At 42.3% G+C, this 22,673-nt stretch overlaps 2 protein-coding genes across 3 annotated transcripts in view; both read left to right on the top strand.

The window, feature by feature from the left end:
• LOC139530083 (sphingomyelin phosphodiesterase 3-like) overlaps window positions 1-16,200 on the top strand; it is a 44,727-nt gene extending 28,527 nt beyond the window's left edge. For both annotated transcript variants that reach the window (XM_071326160.1, XM_071326161.1), the window contains exons 3-8: window positions 5,038-5,113; window positions 9,531-9,689; window positions 9,852-9,941; window positions 10,912-10,975; window positions 13,440-13,599; window positions 14,114-16,200. In XM_071326160.1, the coding sequence (XP_071182261.1) occupies window positions 5,038-5,113; window positions 9,531-9,689; window positions 9,852-9,941; window positions 10,912-10,975; window positions 13,440-13,599; window positions 14,114-14,215 (651 nt within the window). In that variant the 3' untranslated portion in view covers window positions 14,216-16,200. The remainder of the gene's footprint in view (window positions 1-5,037; window positions 5,114-9,530; window positions 9,690-9,851; window positions 9,942-10,911; window positions 10,976-13,439; window positions 13,600-14,113) is intronic.
• A 3,358-nt stretch (window positions 16,201-19,558) lies between these two features.
• LOC139530082 (C-C motif chemokine 4-like) lies at window positions 19,559-21,322 on the top strand. Its single transcript, XM_071326159.1, has 3 exons — window positions 19,559-19,731; window positions 19,967-20,087; window positions 20,795-21,322. Exons 1-3 carry the CDS (start codon window positions 19,662-19,664, stop codon window positions 20,907-20,909), a joined length of 306 nt encoding a protein of 101 aa, XP_071182260.1. The 5' UTR covers window positions 19,559-19,661; the 3' UTR covers window positions 20,910-21,322.
• Window positions 21,323-22,673: the final 1,351 nt, after the last annotated feature.

Here is a 22,673-nt window from a genome sequence, read left to right as displayed (position 1 = left end):
AGAGAGAGAGAGAGAGAGAGAGAGAGAGAGAGAGAGAGAGAGAGAGAGAGAGAGAGAGAGAGAGAGAGAGAGAGAGAGATACAGGAAGGGAGGGAGGGAGAGTGGTGGGTGTGTAGAGATACACAATTAATTAAAAATGTCTCCCTGAAGAGCAACCCAGTAATTAAAGCCTTTCGGTCTCAACATTTATCCCTCTTATTATTATTTAAAACCACAAAGTGCAAGGTTGAAGGAGGAGTGTGTGAGTGAGTGTGTGTGCATGCGTGCGAGAGAGCGTGCATCTTTGTGCATGCTTGTGCCTGTTTGTGTGGAGTTTGAATACATTACAGAGAAAACCTTAAAACAGGCCCACTCAGAGTACACATTGAATGGAAATCAATGAAAGAAATAAACCTTAGCTTCTCCCTTTGCTTTTAATGACCAAGAACTCCTTTCAGTGCTGAGGTCGACTCCATTTGTTGATATAAATTACCTTCCTTCCTGGGGATAAAGGGACTTGCTTTTACTCTGCCTGTGTCGATGTGAAAGTCTATTTAAGCATTGGACACAGTAATGGGGTACAGTAGAGGTCTTGGCTCCTCTATCTAGCCTCCATGCTGAGAGAGAAAAAGGTCTGGTTGCAGGAGAATTTAAAGTGGGTCACATAAACTACATGACCAAAGGTATCTGGACACCTGCTCGTCGAACATCTCATTCCAAAATCACGGGCATTAATATGGAGTTGGTCCCTCCCTTTGCTGCTATAACAGCCTCCGCTCTTCTGGGAAGGCTTTCCACTAGATGTTGGAACTTTGCTGTGGGGACTTTCTTCGATTCAGCCACAAGAGCATTAGTGAGGTCGGGCACTGATGTTTAGCAATTAAGCCTGACTCGCAGTCGGCGTTCCAATTCATCCCAAAGGTGTTCGATGGGGTTGAGGTCAGGACTTTGAGCAGGCCAGTCAAGTTCTTCCACGCTGTTCTCAACAAACCATTTCTGTATGGAACTCGTTTTGTGCACAGGGGCATTGTCATGCTGAAACAGGAAAGGGCCTTCCCCAAACTGTTGCCACAAAGTTAGAAACACAGAATTGTCTCGAATGTCATTGTATACTGTAGCGTTAAGATTCCCCTTTATTGGAACTAAGGGGCCTGAACCATGAAAAACAGCCCCAGACCATTATTCCTCCTCCACCAAACATTACAGTTAGCACTATGCATTGGGGCAGGTAGAGATCTCCTGGCATCCGCCAAACCCAGATTAGTCCGTCGGATTGCCAGATAGGGAAGCGTGATTCATCACTCCAGAGAACGCATTTCCACTGCTCCAGAGTCCAATGGCGGTGAGCTTTACACCACTCCAGCCGACACTTGGTATTGCGCATGGTGATCTTAGGCTGGTGTGCGTCTGCTCAGCCATTGAAACCCCTTTATGAAGCTCCCGACAAACAGTTCTTGTGCTGACGTTGCTTCCAGAGGCAGTTTGGAACTTGTAGTGAGTGTTGCAACCGAGGACAGACGATTTTTACACGCTACGGGCTTCAGCACACAACGCTCCTGTTCTTGTGAGCTTGTGTGGCCTATCACTTCGCGGCTGAGCCGCTGCTGCTCCTAGACATTCCCACTTCACAATAAGAGCGCTTATAGTTTCCCGGGGCAGCTCTAGCAGGGCAGAAATGTGACAAACTGGCATGTTGGAAAGGTGGCATCCTACGATGGTGCCACGTTGAAAGTCACTGAGCTCTTCAGTAAGCCAATTCTACTGTCATGTTTGTCTATGGAGATTGCATGGCTGTGTGCTCGATTTTATACACCTGTAAGCAACGGGTGTGGCTGACATAGCCGAATCCACTAATTTGAAGGGTTGTCTACATACTTTTGTATATATAGTTGAAGTCAGACATGTACATACACCTTAGCCAAATACATTTCAACTCAGTTTTTCACAATTCCTGACATTTAATCCTAGTAAAAATCCCCTGTCTTAGGTCAGTTAGGATCACCACTTTATTATGTGAAATGTCAGAATAATAGTGGAGAGAATGATTTATTTCAGCTTTTATTTCTTTCATCACATTCCCAGTGGGTCAGAAGTTTACATACACTCAATTAGTATTTGGTAGCATTGCCTTTAAACTGTTTAACTTGGGTCAAACGTAGCCTTCCACAAGCTTCCCACAATAAGTTGGGTGAAATTTGGCCCATTCCTCCTGACAGAGCTGGTGTAACTGAGTCAGGTTTGTAGGCCTCCTTGCTCGCACAGGCTTTTTCAGTTCTGCCCACAAATTTTCTATAGGATTGAGGTCAGGGCTTTGTGATGGCCACTCCAATACCTTGACTTTGTTGTACTTAAGCCATTTTGCCACAACTTTGGAAGTATGCTTTGGAACTTTGGAAGTATTGTCCACTTGGAAGACCCATTTGCGACCAAGCTTTAACTTCCTGACTGATGTCTTGAGATGTTGCTTCAATATATCCACATAATTTCCCCCCCTCATGATGCCATCTATTTTGTGAAGTGCACCAGTCCCTCCTGCAGCTAAGCACCCACACAACACAACATGATGCTGCGTGCTTCACGGCTGCCCCCCCCCCCCGTGCTTCATGGCGTTCTTCGGCTTGCAAGCCTCCCCCTTTTTCCTCCAAACATAACGATGGTCATTATGGCCAAACAGTTCTATTTTTGTTTCATCAGACCAGAGGACATTTCTCCAAAAAGTACGATCTTTGTCCCCATGTGCAGTTGCAAACCGTAGTCTGGCTTTTTTATGCCGGTTTTAGAGGAGTGCCTTTTTTCTTGCTGAGCGGCCTTTGAGGTTATGTCGATATAGGACTCGTTTTACTGTGGATATAGATACTTTTGTACCCGTTTCCTCCAGCATCTTCACAAGGTCCTTTACTGTTGTTCTGGGATTGATTTGCACTTTTTGCACCAAAGTATGTTCATCTCTAGGAGACAGAACGTGTCTCCTTCCTGAACAGTATAACGGTTGCGTGGTCCCATGGTGTTTATACTTGCGTACTATTGTTTGTACAGATGAACGTAGTACCTTCAGGCGTTTGGAAATTGCTCCCAAGGATGAACCAGACTTGTGGAGCTCTACAATTGTTTTTATGAGGTCTTGGATGATTTATTTTGATTTTCCCATGATGTCAAGCAAAGAGGCACTGAGTTTGAAGGTAGGCCTTGAAATACATCCACAGGTACACCTCCAATTGACTCAAATTATGTCAATTAGCCTTTCAGAAGCTTCTAAAGCCATGACATCATTTCCTCAATTTTCCAAGCTGTTTAAAGGCACAGTCAACTTAGTGCATGTAAACTTTTGACCCACTGGAATTGCGATACAGTGATTTATAAGTTAAATAATCTGTCTGTAAACAATTGTTGGGAAAATGACTTGTGTCATGCACAAAGTAGATGTCCTAACCGACTTGCCAAAGCTATAGTTTGTTAACAAGAAATTTGTGGAGTGGTTGAAAAACGAGTTTTACAGCACTAGCTGTGCCAACAGAGACTCTGGGTTCGCGCCCAGGCTCTGTCGCAGCCGGCCGCGACCGGGAGGTCCGTGGGGCGACGCTAAGGGAGGGTTAGGGAGGGTTTGGCCGGTAGGGACATCCTTGTCTTATCGCGCACCAGCGACTCCTGTGGCGGGCCGGGCGCAGTGCACGCTAACCAAGGTCGCCAGGTGCACAGTGTTTCCCCCGACACATTGGTGCGGCTAGCTTCCGGGTTGGATGCGCGCTGTGTTAAGAAGCAGTGCGGCTTGGTTGGGTTGTGTTTCGGAGGACGCATGGCTTCGACCTTCGTCTCTCCCGAGCCCGTACGGGAGTTGTAGCGATGAGACAAGATAGTAACTACTAACAATTGGATACCACGGAATTGGGAAGAAAAAGGGGGTAAAATTAAAAATTAAAAGAAAAGAAAGTAAGAAAAACTAGTTTTAATGACTCCAACCTAAGTGTATGTAAACTTACGACTTCAACTGTATAGTTTATCTTGTCCTTTGGGTTCACATTGAACTTTTACCCTGCTACTAGTTTACTCAAGATGCAAGGAATTCAGATTTTCATAATCATCATTATCATTTATTTATTTTCTAACATGTAGCCTATGTAAAGCACAAACACAAACAGCGCCCACACACCCGCACATGCACCCACACACCCGCACACGCACCCACGCACCCACACACCCGCACATGCACCCGCACATGCACCCACACACCCGCACATGCATCCACACACCCGCACATGCACCCACACACCCGCACATGCATCCACACACCCGCACATGCACCCACACACCCGCACATGCACCCACACACCCGCACATGCACCCACACACCCGCACATGCACCCACACACAAGCGGTCCTAGACACAAGACCATGATTCCCTTCAGGCCTGTTGTCAGTTTTAGAGCACACACCTACCCAAGCATGGATAAGCCTCTGAAATATTTATACACAGGGACACAGGCAGAGAAAGAGAGAGAAGTGAAAGGAGAGAGAAAGAGAATGGGGAACAGGAACAGAGGGTAAGAGAGTTGGAAAGGGACCTGCTATACAGACTGGGTCAGGGAATGTACCGTGCATGTGTCAGGCCAAGTGGACAGAGGATGGCTCCAAATCTCTGTGGAGGAAAAAAAAATGTTTTTGTTTTTGGATTGGGCCAATGACAGAGAAAGTGAGGAGCAGAAAGGGGGAAAGTAAAAAAAAAAAAAAAAAAGCATGTCAGTTAAGAACAAATTCATATTTATGAACAGTGGCTTAAGGAACAGTGGGTTAACTGCCTTGTTCAGGGGCAGAACAACATATTCTTACATTGTCAGCTCAGGGATTTGATCCAACAACCTGTCGGTTACTGGCCCAGCGCGTTAACCACTAGGCTACCTGCCACCCCAGAGTGGGCAGCATCGAGACAGAAGTAGGTCTGTAGATGTACAGGTTACATTAATATATGATATTTGTGGTATTAAATATTTTCTAATTCACTGTCCAATCTGCTTGTTGTCAGAGATATTTAACTTACTATTTTTCTCTCCCTATTCTCTACAGGTGCAGGTGGGAACCTCCCATCAGGAGCAGAGAGTTGTGGGATACCTCACCTGCACTCATCTACACGCCATTGAAGGTATTTTTATGTTTACAGTATACAGTACAGTACATGCTCACACACCAATACATTTTTGAGCTTCTTTGCTAATTGGATCCTAGCTTCTCCTGTCTGAATAGGTCTATGCTGGCGCTGAAGTCTTATATGAATATCAGAGGTAAATGGAACAAATGTTTGGGAATAAAAAAGGGTTTGAGAGTCAAATCAAATCAAAGTTTATTGGTCGGGTACACAAATTTGCAGATACAATAACACAATAATATGCACACAGCAATACAACAACAATACACATATTATCCAAAAAGTTTTAAAACATCTGAAATATCAAAACCAGCAATGTCAGAGTCCTGAATATACATACAGTTGAAATTAAAACTAGTTTTTCAACCACTCCACAAATGTCTTGTTAACAAACTATAGTTTTGGAAAGTCGGTTAGGACATCTACTTTGTGCATGACACAAGTAATTTTTCCAACAATTGTTTACAGACAGATTATTTAACTTATAACTCACTGTATCACAATTCCAGTGGGTCAGAAGTTTACATACACTAAATTGACTGTGCCTTTAAACAGCTTGGAAAATTGCAGAAAATTATGTCATGGCTTTAGAAGCTTCTGATAGGCTAATTGACATCATTTGAGTCAATTGGAGGTGTACCTGTGGATGTATTTCAAGGCCTACCTTCAAACTCAGTGCCTCTTTGCTTGACATCATGGGAAAATCAAAAGAAATCAGCCAAGACCTCATAAAAAAAATTGTAGAGCTCCACAGGTCTGGTTCATCCTTGGGAGCAATTTCCAAACACCTGAAGGTACCTCATTCATCTGTACAAACAATAGTATGCAAGCATAAACACCATGGGACCACACAGCCGTCATACCGGTTCAGGAAGGAGACACGTTCTGTCTCCTAGAGATGAACATACCTTGGTGCAAAAAGTGCAAATCAATCCCAGAACAACAGTAAAGGACCTTGTGAAGATGCTGGAGGAAACAGGTACAAAAGTATCTATATCCACAGTTAAACGAGTCCTATATCGACATAATCTGAAAGACCTCTCAGAAAGGAAGAAGCCACTGCTCCAAAACCGCCATAAAAAAGCCAGACTACGGTTTGCAACTGCACATGGGACAAAGATCGTACTTTTTGGAGAAATGTCCTCTGGTCTGATGAAACAAAAATAGAACTGACCATCGTTATGTTTGGAGGAAAAAGGGGGAGGCTTGCAAGCCGAAGAACACCATCCCAACCGTGAAGCACGGGGAGGCAGCATCATGTTGTGGGGGTGCTTTGCTGCAGGGGGGACTGGTGCACTTCACAAAATAGATGGCATCATGAGGGGGGGAAATTATGTGGATATATTGAAGCAACATCTCAAGACATCAGTCAGGAAGTTAAAGCTTGGTCGCAAATGGGTCTTCCAAATGGACAATGACCCCAAGCATACTTCCAAAGTTGTGGCAAAATGGCTTAAGGACAACAAAGTCAAGGTATTGGAGTGGCCATCACAAAGCCCTGACCTCCATTCTAACAAACATTTGTGGGCAGAACTGAAAAAGCCTGTGTGAGCAAGGAGGCCTACAAACCTGATTCAGTTACACCAGCTCTGTCAGGAGGAATGGGCCAAATTTCACCCAACTTATTGTGGGAAGCTTGTGGAAGGCTACCCGAAACGTTTGACCCAAGTTCAATAATTTAAAGGCAATGCTACCAAATACTAATTGAGTGTATGTAAACTTCTGACCCACTGGGAATGTGATGAAAGAAATAAAAGCTGAAATACATCATTCTCTCTACTATTATTCTGACATTTCACATTATTAAAATAAAGTGGTGATCCTAACTGACCTAAGACAGGGAATTTTTACTAGGATTAAATGTCAGGAATTGTAAAAAACTGAGTTGAAATATATTTGGCTAAGGTGTATGTAAACTTCTGACTTCACCTGTATATTTATAATGGTGTGTATAGACGATATGGACAGTATATGAATATAAAAGGTGTGTATATAATGATGTGTATTGGCGTGACTTGACTTTAACATTAATCTGAAGACTGTTATTTATCTAATCAACTGACTATATTTAATTGTTACCTGATTAAATTAATCATGTAACAATGAACTCATATGGGGCACCACGAGAGCGGTTCTTTAAAGAGTTACCATCTCCCGAATTAAACTCTACTTATCACATCTATAAACAGTCAACTTATTCATCATTAACTTTGTTAAAAGTAAATAATAAAATAAGTATAATTTATTTTTGTTATTTGTATACTCAGGTTCCCTTGATCTAATATTAGGTTTTGGTTGAAGATCTGATAACATTCAGTAATCAGAAAAGGGTCAAATACTTTTTCACGGCACTGTATACATATAAAGTGGGTCAAATAGTATGTAAACGTTGTTCAAATGACCAGTCTTCAATGTCTTTTTATACATGGGGCAGCAGTCTCTAAGGTGCCGGGCAGAGTACCGTGCGGTGGCCTGCTGGTGATGGCTGTTCAAAAGTGTGGCCTGGAGATGGCCTGGAGATAGAAGCTGTTTTTCAGTCTCTCAGTCCCCGTCTTTGATACACCTGTCGCCGTCTGCTAGATGAGCAGGGTGAACAGGCTGTTGCTCGGATGGCTGAGGTCCTTGATGATCTTCTTGGCCTTCCTATGACACCGGGTGGTGTAGATGTCCTGGAAGGCAGGCAGTGTGCCCCAAGTGATGAGTTGGGCTGAACGCACCACCTTCTGGAGAGCCATGCAATTGAGGGTGGTGCAGTTGCCGTACCAGGCGGTAATGCAGCCTGAAAGAAAGCTCTTAATGGTGCATCTGTAGAAGTTTGTGAGGGTTTTAGGGGCCTTGACGAATTTCTTCAGCCTCCTGAGATTGAAGAGGCACTGTTGCGCCTTCTTCACCACCGTGTAGGTGGAACCATTTCAGGTCCTTGGTGATGTGCACGCCAAGGAACTTTAAGCTTTTGACCCTCTCCACTGCGGCCCCGTCGATGTAGATTGGGACGTGCTCTCTCTGCTGTCTCCTGTAATCCACAATCAACTCCTTTGTTTTATTGACAATAAATCAAATGGCCACCGCACTATTTACATTGACACCCCTCCCCTCCATTTGTTTTGTACACTGCTGCTACTCGCTGTTTATTATGTATGCATAGTCACTTCACCCCTACCGCTATGTACAAATTACCTCGACTAACCTGTTCCCCCGCACATTGACTCGGTACCAGTACCCCCTGTATATAGCCTCGTTATTGTTACTTTTTAATTATTTTTTACTTTATTTGGTAAATATTTTCTTAACTCTTTCTTGAACTGCACTGTTAAGAGCTTGTAAGTAAGCATTTCACGGTAAGGTCTACACTTGTTGTATTCGGTGCATGTGACAAATAAAGTTTGATTTGATCTTGAAGCAAGTGGGGACGACAGACTGAGATAGGGAGAGATCTGAGTGATTGTACACGAGTGTGTGAACACAATAGTAGTAGACAGATGGTGTAAGATGGATGGTGTGTGTGTGTAGTAGCCTACTCTGCGTTCTACCTCAGGGCAGATAAATGGACGCATCAAACCGACACACTTGCTCTGCACACATGCTCTGTTCCCATGGCGATGGGCTCAAACTGTTTTAAGAGTCAGGCCTATTCAAAGCCTCGTCTCTGGGTCTCGTTTTTTTTCGAAGACAGATCTCCCTGCTATTTTTGGAGCATCCTACACCTCTGATAGTCTGCTCACTGGGCTAACTATAGAACAAGGGCTATTTCTAAAGACAAATGAAATATAGGGAAGAGAGAACAAGAGAGACCTTATTATGTTCTAGGTGATGCTTTACACAGTACAAATCCAATCTTTACAACGAGGCACATTCCTATTGCTGCTTGTTTTTCATGTCCCATTTTCCCCTCCCTCTTACTGCTTGTTCTGTGTGTGTGTGTGTGTGTGTGTGTGTGTGTGTGTGTGTGTGTGTGTGTGTGTGTGTGTGTGTGTGTGTGTGTGTGTGTGTGTGTGTGTGTGTGTGTGATTTCTGCTTTTACTTCTGTTTATTTTGGCCTTTGCTGCTTATAACCCATGTTTTCATTGCCTTGTTGACTCATAAATGATCAGCATTGAATAGATGTTGTCAAGGGTTCCAGACCACCCCTGCTCTCCCCACACACATATCTGTTTAGTAGCTTGGTCATCCTTGCTGGCCCAGGGAGCCTCCCCATTCCCCAGCCAGCAGCCCATAGTGACCAGTATGCAGTGTGCTGTAAATACTGTTTGAGTACACTCTATGTATTTTTTCTCCCTCTTTCCTTGTGCTGAGGCCAAAGTCCCAGCTAAGCCACTCACATTTTGTATTTCCATCCTCCTAACCACCCTCCTCTCTCTCTCTCTCTCTCTCCCCCCTATTTCTCTCTCTCTGTCTCTCTCTCTACGTCCTTTAGGAGATGCAGCTGTGCGTTGTGAGCAGTTGGATCTACTCTTGGAGTGGGGGACGGATTTCCGCAAGGCAACGTCCCGCCCCTCAGAGGAGAAGGGTCTGGAGGACCAGGTGGCCTTTGATGTTGTCCTCGGCGACCTCAATTTCGACAATTGCTCTTCAGGTAGCTAGCTCTCTGACTGTGTGAAAAGCTTCTATTCTCTGACATCCTGCAGAAATTGTGTGTTTGGGTGTTGTACCTATCATTCCATGTATCTGGACTAATGACTGGGGGATCTGGACAGACAAGCCCCTCTTTGTTTCTCATCGTATCCCTCCATTTCAGAGGATAAACTGGAGCAGCAGCATTCCCTCTTCACGCAGTACAAGGACCCGTGTCGCCTGGGGCCAGGGGAGGACAAGCCATGGGCTCTGGGTGAGTGAACAGGAGTTTGGGCTGGTACTGGTGGTAGTGGGTGTGCTTGTGTCAGGGAACTAGGCTTTGTCTCTTTGGCAGCAAATCTGGGAACACCTTGTGCAGATCAAAATAAGTACAATAGATTATGAGACATCAGCAATGCTGGCATAAACCTGGAGAATGATGGTCTGGAACTGAATCTAAAGGAGAAGGAACATTAGCAAATCAACTCAAATGTTATTGGTCACATACACATATTTAGCAGATGTTTTGCGGGTGTAGCGGAATGCTTCTCTAGGACACACAGTGATGTTTGGAAAGTGATATGTGTTGTGATGGCAGGGAGATGGTAGGATGGATGTTGGCGTATATTCCACCAAGCCAAGTTTATTGTGCACTAGAGCCAATGTGTAGATACTGTATATGGGAGTTATGTTAATCACTGTGAGTCACCAAGTTCTCCTTCTCATCTACTGCTCATTTAAATGTCGTCTCGCCCTCCTCCTTGTGGGAGACATCATTAGCCTAAGACTAGGTCCTCAGAGGTCCTCATTACTGTTACTGCACATTTGTTTGCTGACCACAATTCTCTAAATTAACATTTTAGAGGTCCGGGGAGAGATCTGTTATGTCACAGAGGAGGAAGATACTGGAGTGTTCTTTTTTTTGCCCAACTACAGTTCATCCATTTGTGTTATTGTTGAGTTTTCGAGAAATTATAGAGAGAACAGGCTTCAGAACTACAGGTTTCTATGAGCTGCCATCCATTGTCAGATTACGAAATTGGTCAGGTGAACTCAAATCCCTCCCTGTCAGCTGTTCTCTAACCCAGGTGTGTGTGTGTGTGTGTGTGTGTGTGTGTGTGTGTGTGTGTGTGTGTGTGTGTGTGTGTGTGTGTGTGTGTGTGTGTGTGTGTGTGTGTGTGTGTGTGTGTGTGTGTGTGTGTGTGTGTGTGTGTGTGTGTGTATATATATATATATGTTAACAGGAACACTACTGGACACCAGTGGGCTTTATGACGAGGAGGTCAGTTCACCAGAGAGTTTACAAAAGTAAGTAAAACAACCAGTATCAACTCACACACAGACATAATAATAATAACACGTAGTACATATAATACATAGCACCCAGCTCACACCTTTGGTTCCTTGGAAATTGTGGGAACATGTGTTTTTGGTTTCACATTGGTTGTCAGAATGAAGCCATATGTTTCCTGACTGGTAAAAAATGATGTTTTTTAAACATTCTGAGAACAGATGTGAAAATTTCACCTGTTCTACGAATGTGCATCTTTAGGTTACAGGAAGGTTCTGAGAACTTTTTACTCTGTTTCCCTGAAAGTTTTCCTGTGTGGTTTTATTAACGCTCTGAGGACGGAAATGATAGGTTATATGAAGATAATTAAATAACATTCTGAGAACATTCTCTAAATGTTGTCAAAGTTTCGTTATGGTTATATACTACCCATCAACGTTTTAGAACACCTACTCATTTCAGGGTTTTTCTTTATTTTTACTTTTTTCTACATTGTAGAATAATAGTGAAGACATCAAAACTATGAAATAACACATATGGAATCATGTGGTAACCAAACAAGTGTTAAACAAATCAAAAATATATTTTATATTTGAGATTCTTCAAATAGCCACCCTTTGCCTTGATGACAGCTTTGCACACTCTTGGCATTCTCTAAACCGGCTTCACCTAGAATGCTTTTCCAACAGTCTTGAAGGAGTTCCCACACATGCTGAGTATTTGTTGGCTCCTTTTCCTTCATTCTGCGGTCCAACTCGTCCCAAACCATCTCAATTTGGTTGAGGTCGAGGGATTGTGGAGGCTAGGTTATCTGATGCAGCTCTACATCACTCTCCTTCTTGGTCATATAGCCCTTACACAGCCTGGAGGTGTGTTGGGTCATTGTCCTGTTGAAAAACAAATGATACTGTAGTCCCACTAAGCCCAAACCAGATGGCATGGCGTATCACTGCAGAATGCTGTGGTAGCCATGCTGGTTAAGTGTGCCTTGAATTCTACATAAATCACTGACAGTGTCACAAGCAAAGCATCCCCACTCCATAACACCTCCTCCTCCATGCTTTATGGTGGGAAATACACATGCGGAGATCATCTGTTCACCCACACCGCGTCTCACAAAGACACGGCGGTTGGAACCAAAAATCTCCAATTTGGAATCCAGACCAAACAACCAATTTCCACCAATCTAATGTCCATTGTCCATGTTTCTTGGCCCAAGCTAGTTTCTTCTTCTTATTGGTGTCCTTTAGGAGTGGTTTCTTTGCAACAATTCGACCACGAAGGCCTGATTCACACAGTCTCCCCTGAACAGTTGATGTTGAGATGTGTGTGTTACTTGAACTCTGTGAAGCATTTATTTGGGCTGCAATTTCTGAGGCTGGTAACTCTAATGAACTTATTCTCTGCAGCAGAGGTAACTCTGGGTCTTCCTTTCCCGTGATGGTCCTCATGAGAGCCAGTTTCATCATAATTCTTGATGGTTTTTGCGACTGCACTTGAAGAAACTTTCAAAGTTCTTGAAATGTTCCATATTGACTGGCCTTCATGTTTTAAAGGAATAATAGACTGTCGTTTCTCTTTGCTTATTTGAGCTGTTCTTGCCATAATATGGACTTGGTATTTTACCAAATAGGGCTATCTTCTGTATACCACCCCTACCTTGTCACAACACAACTGATTGGCTCAAACGCATTAAGAAGGAAAGAAATTCCACAAATTAACTTTTAACAAGGCACACCTGTTAATTGAAATGCATTCCAGATGGCTACCCCATGAAGCTGGTTGAGAGAATGCCAAGAGTGTGCAAAGCTGTCATCAAGGCAAAGGGTGGCTATTTGAAGATTCTCAAATATAAAATATATATGTTTTGATTTGTTTAACACTTTTTTGGTTACTACATGATTCGATATGTGTTATTTCCTAGTTTTTATCTATTATTCTACAATGTAGGAAATAGTAAAAAATAAAGATAAACCCTTGAATGAGCAAGTGTTTTAAAACTTTTGACCGGTAGTGTATATATGAACATTTTCTTTACACTCTAAGAACTAAGTGTAAAGGTTATTTAAAGGTTTTTGAATAACCTGTGGGAAACATTATGCTGAAGAGCTTAAATTCCCACAGAAGAATGTTGTTTCTTAACATTCTCTGAACCGGATGGAAAGCATTCCTAAAACATGACCAAAATTGAAATGAAATGTAACCATGTTTGAGCTTTTAGGAAACATTCTGTTAAAGTAATGAAATACCAAGAAAATATACATGTTTTCCCCTTAAATGTGTTGAGAATGTTCCAAAGCCAAGCAACTATCCTGCACCATTCCCAGAAAGTGGTGGGAAGGTTGTATGCAAAATAACCATAGGACAACCCCGCTCTCACCAAGTTCTAAAACACATATTGTTCTCAGAACCTTATGTGCAGCTGGCTGTTGAAATCGTTAAGGTGTTTTTAAGTAAATGGTTGATTGTTTTCATTGATAGAGTGATGGAGAATGAGGAGGGGAGGAAGGAATACTTGGTGTTCCCTACCAATAAAAACCAATGTCCTAATCAGAAGGGCAGAAAGATCCCCCTGAAAGGCAACGGGAGGAGGATCGACTACATCCTTTACAGTGAGGCGGTGCAGCAGGACTGGAAAGTGGTACGTTCATTGCCAAATATGGAAACCCTGGCTAAATATCCTCAAGATTCCAAGGAGGTTGAGATGTAGAAACACACAAAATAAGGAGACTGAGCATAACAGAACAACAGCTGATCAAGACCAGATCAAATAAATTGGGAAAGAAGGGTTAGGACAATGTTTTCATCACATTTTGTTTATGGATCAAAGAGGATTAGAAAACCAAATCACTTTATTTGCATAGATTGCAAATCTGTGCTCAACAACATCTCACTTTTCTCATTATGAATCATGGCACTGAACTGCCACCTTGTGATTAAATGTAGCTATGGCAATAATTCTGAGTGACATACATTTTCAGATAAACCATATTTTCAAGGACATTATGCACAATGGCTCAGAAGATTATGATTTAAAATACGCTGTGTTGTAATCTAGTATTATGATAACGTGATATAATTAATCTGTAATCCCATAATGTTGTATTATGAAATTATAATGATGTCATGTACCTACTCTCTGTTGCCACCTGCAGGACATTGAAGAGTTTAGCTTCATCACCCAGCTGGCCGGCCTCACTGACCACCTGTCTGTGGCCATGCGTCTGGCTGTGTCCACAGGAGAGGAGGAGCCTTAGGGCCACACCCTTTATACTGCCACGGAGGAAGAACGGGGACCGAAGAGGCAGAGAGAAGGCAAGAAACTCAGGCCTGAGAAAGACAGAGCTTGAAAAAGGAGAAGAAACGGATGGACATAACGAAGAAGAAATAAAGGAGCAGATGCAGAGGAGTCATGTGATCCAGAGAGAACCTGGTGGAGAGAGATAAGAGAGTGGTTGTTGTGTGTGCCAGAGGTCTGGACTGGGCTCAATGCGGACCTGAGGGACTGAGCCAAAGACTCACACAAACACACACAGTCTGAGGTTGACTCACACACCTACAGGTCTCCACCGTACCATGTATCACCTCAGGTCCTCTGGGTTTATCAGCTTCCTGATGATGGAGTCCCAATGATTGACTTACTATGAATAATTTCCTGTATTTAGATACTTTTATGTTTTTAGGCCTCATTTATGTCTGACCTTTTTATGTTTTTACTTTTTGGGCTCGGAAGCGTCTAAACTTTGTTCTTTATTTGATTTAAAACGGTGACATGAGACTTCTCTTGACTCATGGAATATAGAGTGTAGCCTGGCTTACTGTGTCTCTGTGTTGGTGTGTTTGTTCCTCTCTTACCAATTCATGGAACCTCAGCATAAAGTATTTTTTTTCTAACTCTTTCTAATGGTTTCTATGGTCAACGTACCATCTTTGTAGGGAGTTGAAACACCCACATTTAATATTTTACATTTATAATGGAGGTATTGTATGAAAAATAACATCTGAAAGGGATATTTTCGGGGCCAATCTGACCGGCATCTCGTGTTTCAGTGGTTGTTTGGTTGTTATGCAGAGCTGAGCAGTGAGGAACACCTGATATGATTAGATAAGAGGAACTTAGTTAGGAGGGCCTGGGTGGGGGAGTGGGGGGGGGGGGGGGTTCTGCATGGGGAGGGTAGTGAGGATATCAGATGCAATCCCTCAATAAGAATTTTAATCACAGACTGTTTGGGTTGAAAGCCTGGTCTCCAGGGCGATAAGCATGTTCCCCTGACGATGCAATGAGTCTGCATGAAATGCCACCCTGCCAAAACCCACAAACACACACACCTGCACACTCATTACATACACAGACACCATTGGCACTGATGCCTGCCTCATTTGTGACAACACCTTTTTACTCTCTCACCTGTTCTTATTGACACTGTTGCTATTGCTGGCTGTATCACAGGATGATAAGGGATGTGCGTATGTGTGCAGAGCTGGCTTTGGGATATGTGACGACCCCATGTCCCCCTTTAGCATGGTGCATTATTAATAGATCTTATTCCTGGTTGTGGCCACAGCAGAGGCGAACGTTTACACACCTGCTTACTTGTTTCAGGTCATGGAGGGATCCTGGTCGGTCAGAATATATCTGTACTTTACTATGTATGTACTCTATGTATGCCCACCTGGCGTTTCTACTCATCTACTATCACCTGGCTGCTTTTATACGCTCTAAAGCCTCTTTATTATTATTAGTATTAGTATTGGTAGGGTTTATATTTGTGCTTTTTTAATACAGTACATGGCCCATCTTGCATTGATCTGTTACATATTTAGGATGCTGCAGTTCCCTGGTTTAGTTCACAAACTCATAGAGATAACATCTCCCTTGTGCTGGTCTGCCTCTCCAGTCCCTCAGCCTCTCTGCGGTTGGGTCTGTTTTTGAGTCAGGGACTGGGGGGGGGGTCAAGGGGCAGGCAGGGGGACTGCTGTAGCTGCTTGCAAAGTGTTATGATGATGCTCCATGGCTTCTAGTCTCTCCACAGATAATGCATCACATTGCTATTCTTTTGATTTTGTTCTCTATAATAACTGATGGTCACTGATGGTTTTGTAAAATCATTTTGTGGGGAATGCTGCTTTGGGGTAGCCTCGTTATCTGAGTGATGTGGCAGGGAATTGGCTCTCTTTTTTAAGCTTATTCAACAGCTTATTTTCTTCTGCTTTAAAAAAATATATATTTTCCCTCTTTGAATCACTGGCTCTTTGTGTCTTCATTTGAGTGTGGAGTATATGTCTGAAGGAGTCTCATTCACCAACAGTCATTCTTTGCCAAGCCTCCAGTGGAAAACACCACACAAGCCTTCTGTCTCACTGGGACTTAGGGACTGTGTGTGTGTGTGTGCGTGTGCGCGTGTGTGTGACCCAAACTGACCCATAAGTGTGTGTTGTGTAGGTCTTTGTATAGCAAGCGGGCCGAATAAATGTTGCTTTAACTTTGCTGAGCGTCAGATACCCAGAGGAAGAGTGGTGGGTTACACAAAGACCAGCCAGCAGTGCTTGCGTACCTGTGTCTGAATTTGTTTTCACTACCTCAAGTTGTGTAACTCATGCCCATGAACATACCACAGCTCACAGCTATTTAATGAGCTTCACTGTCTATGGAAGCTTAGTGTTACACAGGTTAATTGTGTTTAGTGCCACATATAGGACATAGAAGGGAAATAAACAACTTGTGCATAGAAAGAGAGAAAAGTGACAAGGAAGTAAAACCTTGTGTGTACTTTCCTCGTATGACGTGGACTTCTGCTTTTTAATATCAGGGGAGAGGGGAGTTCTATGTTACACTTGATAAACAACAAAGCACTCTTCGCTGTGACAGCATTCCCTTGAATTAGCTTTTTTGAAAACCCCAAGGAGGGGAGTCCCTGTGAACATAAACCAAAAACAAATAAACAGAGACACAAGGCCAAATGTGAGATAAACATTTGGCCATTTTGGCATCTTTTGCCAACCAGAAGGGTCCATAATAATGACATTCCTCCAAACCAATATCACATGCCTTATAATTTGTATCTAATTTTGAGGTTATTATTGTTTATTCGAGCTTGATGATATCTCCTATATGCTAAAGAGTTCTGCAGATTGCGTGTCCAGTCAACCGAACACATATTACTGATAAAAAGCAACTCTCATTTATAATGACAACATTCAAGCATAACTACAGTGAATTTGTGCCAACGGCAATTCTATACTAAAGCCTTCTACATGCATGCCTAGAAACACATGTAACAACACTGTAATAGGAGGACTTTTAATAAAGAGGGGAAATCACCTGCTTGTGTAAAACTTTACATACCACAATATACTGTACGTTAGGTGTGCGTGGGTCATCTGTTTGTTCACCCGCACCCGTCTGCAATTGCTAATAACCCATCCACAACCGCCTGACTATACGTGATGAAGTGAAAATCTGAGGCCCGCAACCAACCCTAACCACAAACACAGAAAATCCGCTATAGGCTACCGTCAACGACTGCAGAACGATTTTTTTGAAAGGGGGTGCAGGATTTGTTTTTGCCTGATGTTTCTGCCTATAATTTTCGACATTTTGGTAGGCTGTTTGTTAGTCTATTTATCTATAATTAAATTAATGTAGCTTCTCTTCTGTCATTAAATGTTGCTCTAGAAGACTAAATAAATCCTGGCTCAACAGAATCATGTCATAGATCAATATAATTAATGCTTCAATCTAGTTGACATCAGTAAAGTTTTCTCTGTCATCTTTCGAGGAGAAAAAAACGTTTAGGGACTTGGGAGAAAATACAACAATGCAATAAAAAAAAAACAGGAAAGATTTTCTGTGCAAAATGTCTAAATGACATCAGTTTGAAAGGTTGTAAGGAAAAAGAAAGCTGTAAAAACGACCCAAGGTGTTTCTGATAAGATTTCAGTTCGGCTTCGAGGTATATTTTATGTAGTTGAAATACAATCAGCTTTTATTGTGCTTTTATTAGGAAGACAGCACCTCTACAGATGGTATCTAACTGTGCATTGCATTCTCTCAAGATGCAGAAAGAAATAAATAATATTTCTCCACTCCTGTTCGCATAAAAATGTTGCCTACATTTGGTGTATCATTTTCCTGCAAGAAATGCTTAATTCTGCAGGAGTTATTATTAAGGCTGTGTGAGAGGTTATAGACCTACAGTCAGTGTCCAAATGTCAATTTAACCCATCTAAACACTAGAATAGGCTACACTATCTGTAACAGTCAAATTTGTATAACGCCTCACAATCATCACACATAACAGCCACCAGCACCGCTATCATCCTCTTTTACAATTTGACCAAATATTTTCCAAACATTGCTTTTCTGGCCCTCCCTTCTCTTTATTTTCTACTCTCCTCTCGCAGCTTTTGTCTTATTGAATTCAACTTCGACAACGTATTTTTTGCCTCCGTGGATTGACATTACATTTTCTGCCCGTACCCCAAATAATTATTTGACGATTGGCTGTGTAGGCTATTTGACACGCGTACAGTTAAGCCCTAAAGTTTAGGTTTATGCACTAATACCAGATAGCCTAAATATAACCTGGCACAGAATATGTATTCATTTATTTCAGCATTACAGTACATGAGATCTGAAAAAAAGGAACGTTCTTAACGGTTCTTCCTCAGCACTTAAGATTCATTGGACAACTCTTGCCTGATAAAGAACCTTTGAGTTAAGTGTGGATTTCTTGACATAGCATCTACGGTTCTTCCGAATTCTAAAAGGTTCTTGAAATGTATGGTAACCTGCAGATGTATCCCTTTCATACCACACAGCAAATTGGCCAGATTTAACCTCTAAAAGTCTAAGCCTTTGGGGTGGGGGGTGGGGGGTTCAGATGTCATACCAAGGATCATTTAGCTATTTGACTTCTAGTTTTAGGACCTCTATAGGTATAAAAAAAAAAAACATTTACCATTGTGTTCGTGAAGTCTCATCTTTCCATAGAGTGGTCATATGACTTCATAGAGCTCGGGCAGGTTCCACTGCAAATGCGGAAGGCCAACATAGGTGGATGTGGTAGATTGAGACGCAGCCCATGCAAAAAAACAGATATCTCTAGTTTAAACTGACGAATTTTGATGGGGATTTTTTAATTATGTTACTTAGATTGGCGCACGGGTGCGTCAATAGTAAATAGTGTTGTTTTTCAGGGTAGCATTTCTAGTGTTGATTCAATAGTGAATAAAGAGAAACAATACCTTAAAAAATCCATAAATGTATACTTCTTGTGCAATTTATATAGGCTACTTTGAGGTTTTTCTTTCATTACCTAACTCTAAGAATAGTTTTGCTGATCAACAGATCAACAGGCTATAGAAATAAAAGTCCCACAAATGATGAACTTCTGGTGTAAAAACCAATGGCGAAAAAGGGAAGTGAAATACAGACACGTCATAACGGGAGAAGACAACACACTGATGCATGGGATGAAACCCACCCACATGTACACATACTAAATGTCAATCAGATGTAAAAAAGAAAAAAGAAAAAAAAAAGTGACCGAGACTATCACTTTCTGGATATCCCCCTAACACTCTCACCAGACTATAAAGATTGGTCCTCTGTTCCCTCCACCACACAGCAGACAAGAAAGCTAGAGACCAGTATTCACAGCAGACTTCTCCTCATCTAATCTCCACCCCACCTGAGCCAGCATGTTCACCCCTCGTCTTGCTATGCTGTCTGTGCTTGTTCTTGTACTGAGTGCCATCACATTTAGCGAAGGTAAGAGACAATTGGAATGTTTGTATGTTTGAGTGCGGAAGTGTTTAACTATATGTGTGGGGACCAGACGTCCCCACAAGAATAGTAAAGGAACACAAAATAGGATTTTGAATGGGTCACTGAATTGTGTGTCAGTTATAAAAGGTCAGTTATACAAGACTGTGTGTGTGTGCGTGTGCGTGTGCGTGTGTGTGTGTGTGTGACCCAAACTGACCCATAAGTGTGTGTTGTGTAGGTCTTCGAATGTCAAGCGGGCCGGAGAAGTGCTGCTTTACCTTTGCTGAGCGTCAGATACCCAGAACAAGAGTGGTGGGTTACACCAAGACCAGCCAGCAGTGCTCTAACCCAGCAGTTATGTGAGTAAACCCTATTGTACTTATGCTATTGATGTGTGTGTAAGTGGATATGTGTGTGGCGATGAGAGTTAGGCTTATTACAATTTGATTCAAACACTCAAGATGCCGTACCGTATGTAGGAATTGAAATGAATGAAATGTCAAAGAAACAGTGATATGTTGTAAAAGTAGTGTGAAATAGAGGTGTCAGACAGACATAGAGTCATTGATTCAATCATGCTGTGACTGGGATAGTTACAGGGGGTTAGGGTTACCCATTAGTGGCCGAATCCTCAAAGCAATCTGTGTTAGAGATCAATCCACAAGGAGAGACACAACAACCTCTTATCATCCAGGCGTCAAATGCAATGTTTAGACTTTTTTGTGAATTTACCTCTGTTGTAAAATGCAGAATGTGCTATATTCCTCCTTCATTTGATTGATTTTCATATTGGGCATTTTCCTCTCATATAAGCTAATTTTATTTTATTTATTTAACTACGCAAGTCAAACAAATTCTTATTTTCAATGGCAGCCAAACCTAGATGATGCTGGGCCAATTGTGCTGTAGTGACACCTCAAGCACTGAGCTGTAGTGCCTTAGACCGCTGCGTCACGTCATAATCTAAAAAAGGATGGCATGAGTATCAACGGTATCTTGTATGTGCATTTCCCTATGAGGTTCATACTGTTATGCTGTGCTGATAACAGTGTATTTCTATGTTCAGGTTTAAGACCCAGAAGGGGAGACAGGTGTGTGCCAGGCCCTCAGACAGATGGGTGAAGGCCTACATCAACAGCCTGGACGGCAAGAACTTTGGGAAGCAGACGCCACTCCTGTAACCATGGTGATGTGACCCTCATCTATGTCAACGTCAAAGCAAATCCTTCAAAACCTATTTTATTCCTCAGTTACACAAGAAGGACATGGCCAGAACTCTGCCTCAGAGAGAGCAGTCAAGGTCCTGAGCCAAAACACCACCTGGGTCTATCTGGGCAAATAGATAAGCTAAATGATCTCCATATAACTGTAATGCTATGTATACCTCTCTCTTTACCATTTGATGCCTGTGATCGATAGTCAATATTTATTTTTTGAATCCGTAAAACACATATTTGTGCCGAATGAGTTGTGCATAGTGATGATTAGATTAAATTAGAATGTAGTTCCATAGAATGTCCTATGGAACTACATTCTATAGGCCCATTCTGTTTGATTGCCTTCAATGAATTAAAATGCATGTGGATAAACCATTGTTTGGTTTTAATGTATCTCTCAATTTTTTCATGCTTACCTGATGAAACAGGACTGTACAAATCTATCTAAACCACATTCAGTTGTAGGCTACTTAATTGTGTCTGTGTCTAACCCTCTCAGCATGAAGAACATGTTATATGCCATTTAGCAGACACTTTTATCCAAAGCAACTTAGTCATACATGCATACAGTTTGCATATGGGTGGTCCCAGGAATCAAAACCACTACCCTGGAGTTACAATTGCCATGCTCTACCAACTGAGCTATAAAGAACCACAAAGTGGCCAGCTAATTCTGGTGCTCATCTGCTATCTGCAACTGACCTCTAGTGGTGGATTTCTAACTCGTGTGTGTGTCAAATCAAATCAAATTTTATTTGTCAAATACACATGGTTAGCAGATGTTAATGCGAGTGTACCGTAATGCTTGTGCTTCTAGTTCCGACAATGCAGTAATAACCAACAAGTAATCTAACCTAACAATTCCACAACTACTACCTTATACACACAAGTGTAAAGGGATAAAGAATATGTACATAAAGATATATGAATGAGTGATGGTACAGAACGGCATAGGCAAGATGCAGTAGATGGTATAGTGTACAGTCTATTCATATGAGATGAGTAATGTAGGGTATGTAAACATTATATTAAGTGGCATTGTTTAAAGTGGCTAGTGATACATTTTTACATAATTTCCATCAATTCCCATTATTAAAGTGGCTGGAGTTGAGTCAGTATGTTGGCAGCGGCCACTAAATGGTGGTGGCTGTTAGTGGTGGCTGTTTAACAGTCTGATGGCCTTGAGATAGAAGCGGTTTTTCAGTCTCTCGGTCCCTGCTTTGATGCACCTGTACTGACCTCGCCTTCTGGATGATAGCGGGGTGAACAGGCAGTGGCTCTGGTGGTTGTTGTCCTTGATGATCTTTATGGCCTTCCTGTGACATCGGGTGGTGTAGGTGTCCTGGAGGGCAGGTAGTTTGCCCCCGGTGATGCGTTGTGCAGACCTCACTACCCTCTGGAGAGCCTTACGGTTGTGGGCGGAGCAGTTGCCGTACCAGGCGGTGATACAGCCCGACAGGATGCTCTCGATTGTGCATCTGTAGAAGTTTGTGAGTGCTTTTGGTGACAAGTCGAATTTCTTCGTGTGTGTGTGTGTGTTTGTGTGTGTGACGTTCCAAAAATGCAAAAATGTGCGTGGGCCAAAATAACAATTTTACAATCACCAAATGTGCATTCTAACAGAACATAGCTAATAGGCCTAATTCAGCTACTTCAATTGCACAGCCACAAGAGAGCGCAACTAGACCGTGTACGGCGGATGTCAAAAGACAATGTGGGATGAATTAA

This window comes from Salvelinus alpinus, chromosome 9 (assembly GCF_045679555.1).
Source record: "Salvelinus alpinus chromosome 9, SLU_Salpinus.1, whole genome shotgun sequence".
Taxonomy (NCBI): domain Eukaryota; kingdom Metazoa; phylum Chordata; class Actinopteri; order Salmoniformes; family Salmonidae; genus Salvelinus; species Salvelinus alpinus.
Note: the sequence above shows the minus strand (reverse complement) of the source record. Positions and strands in the feature narration are given on the sequence as shown.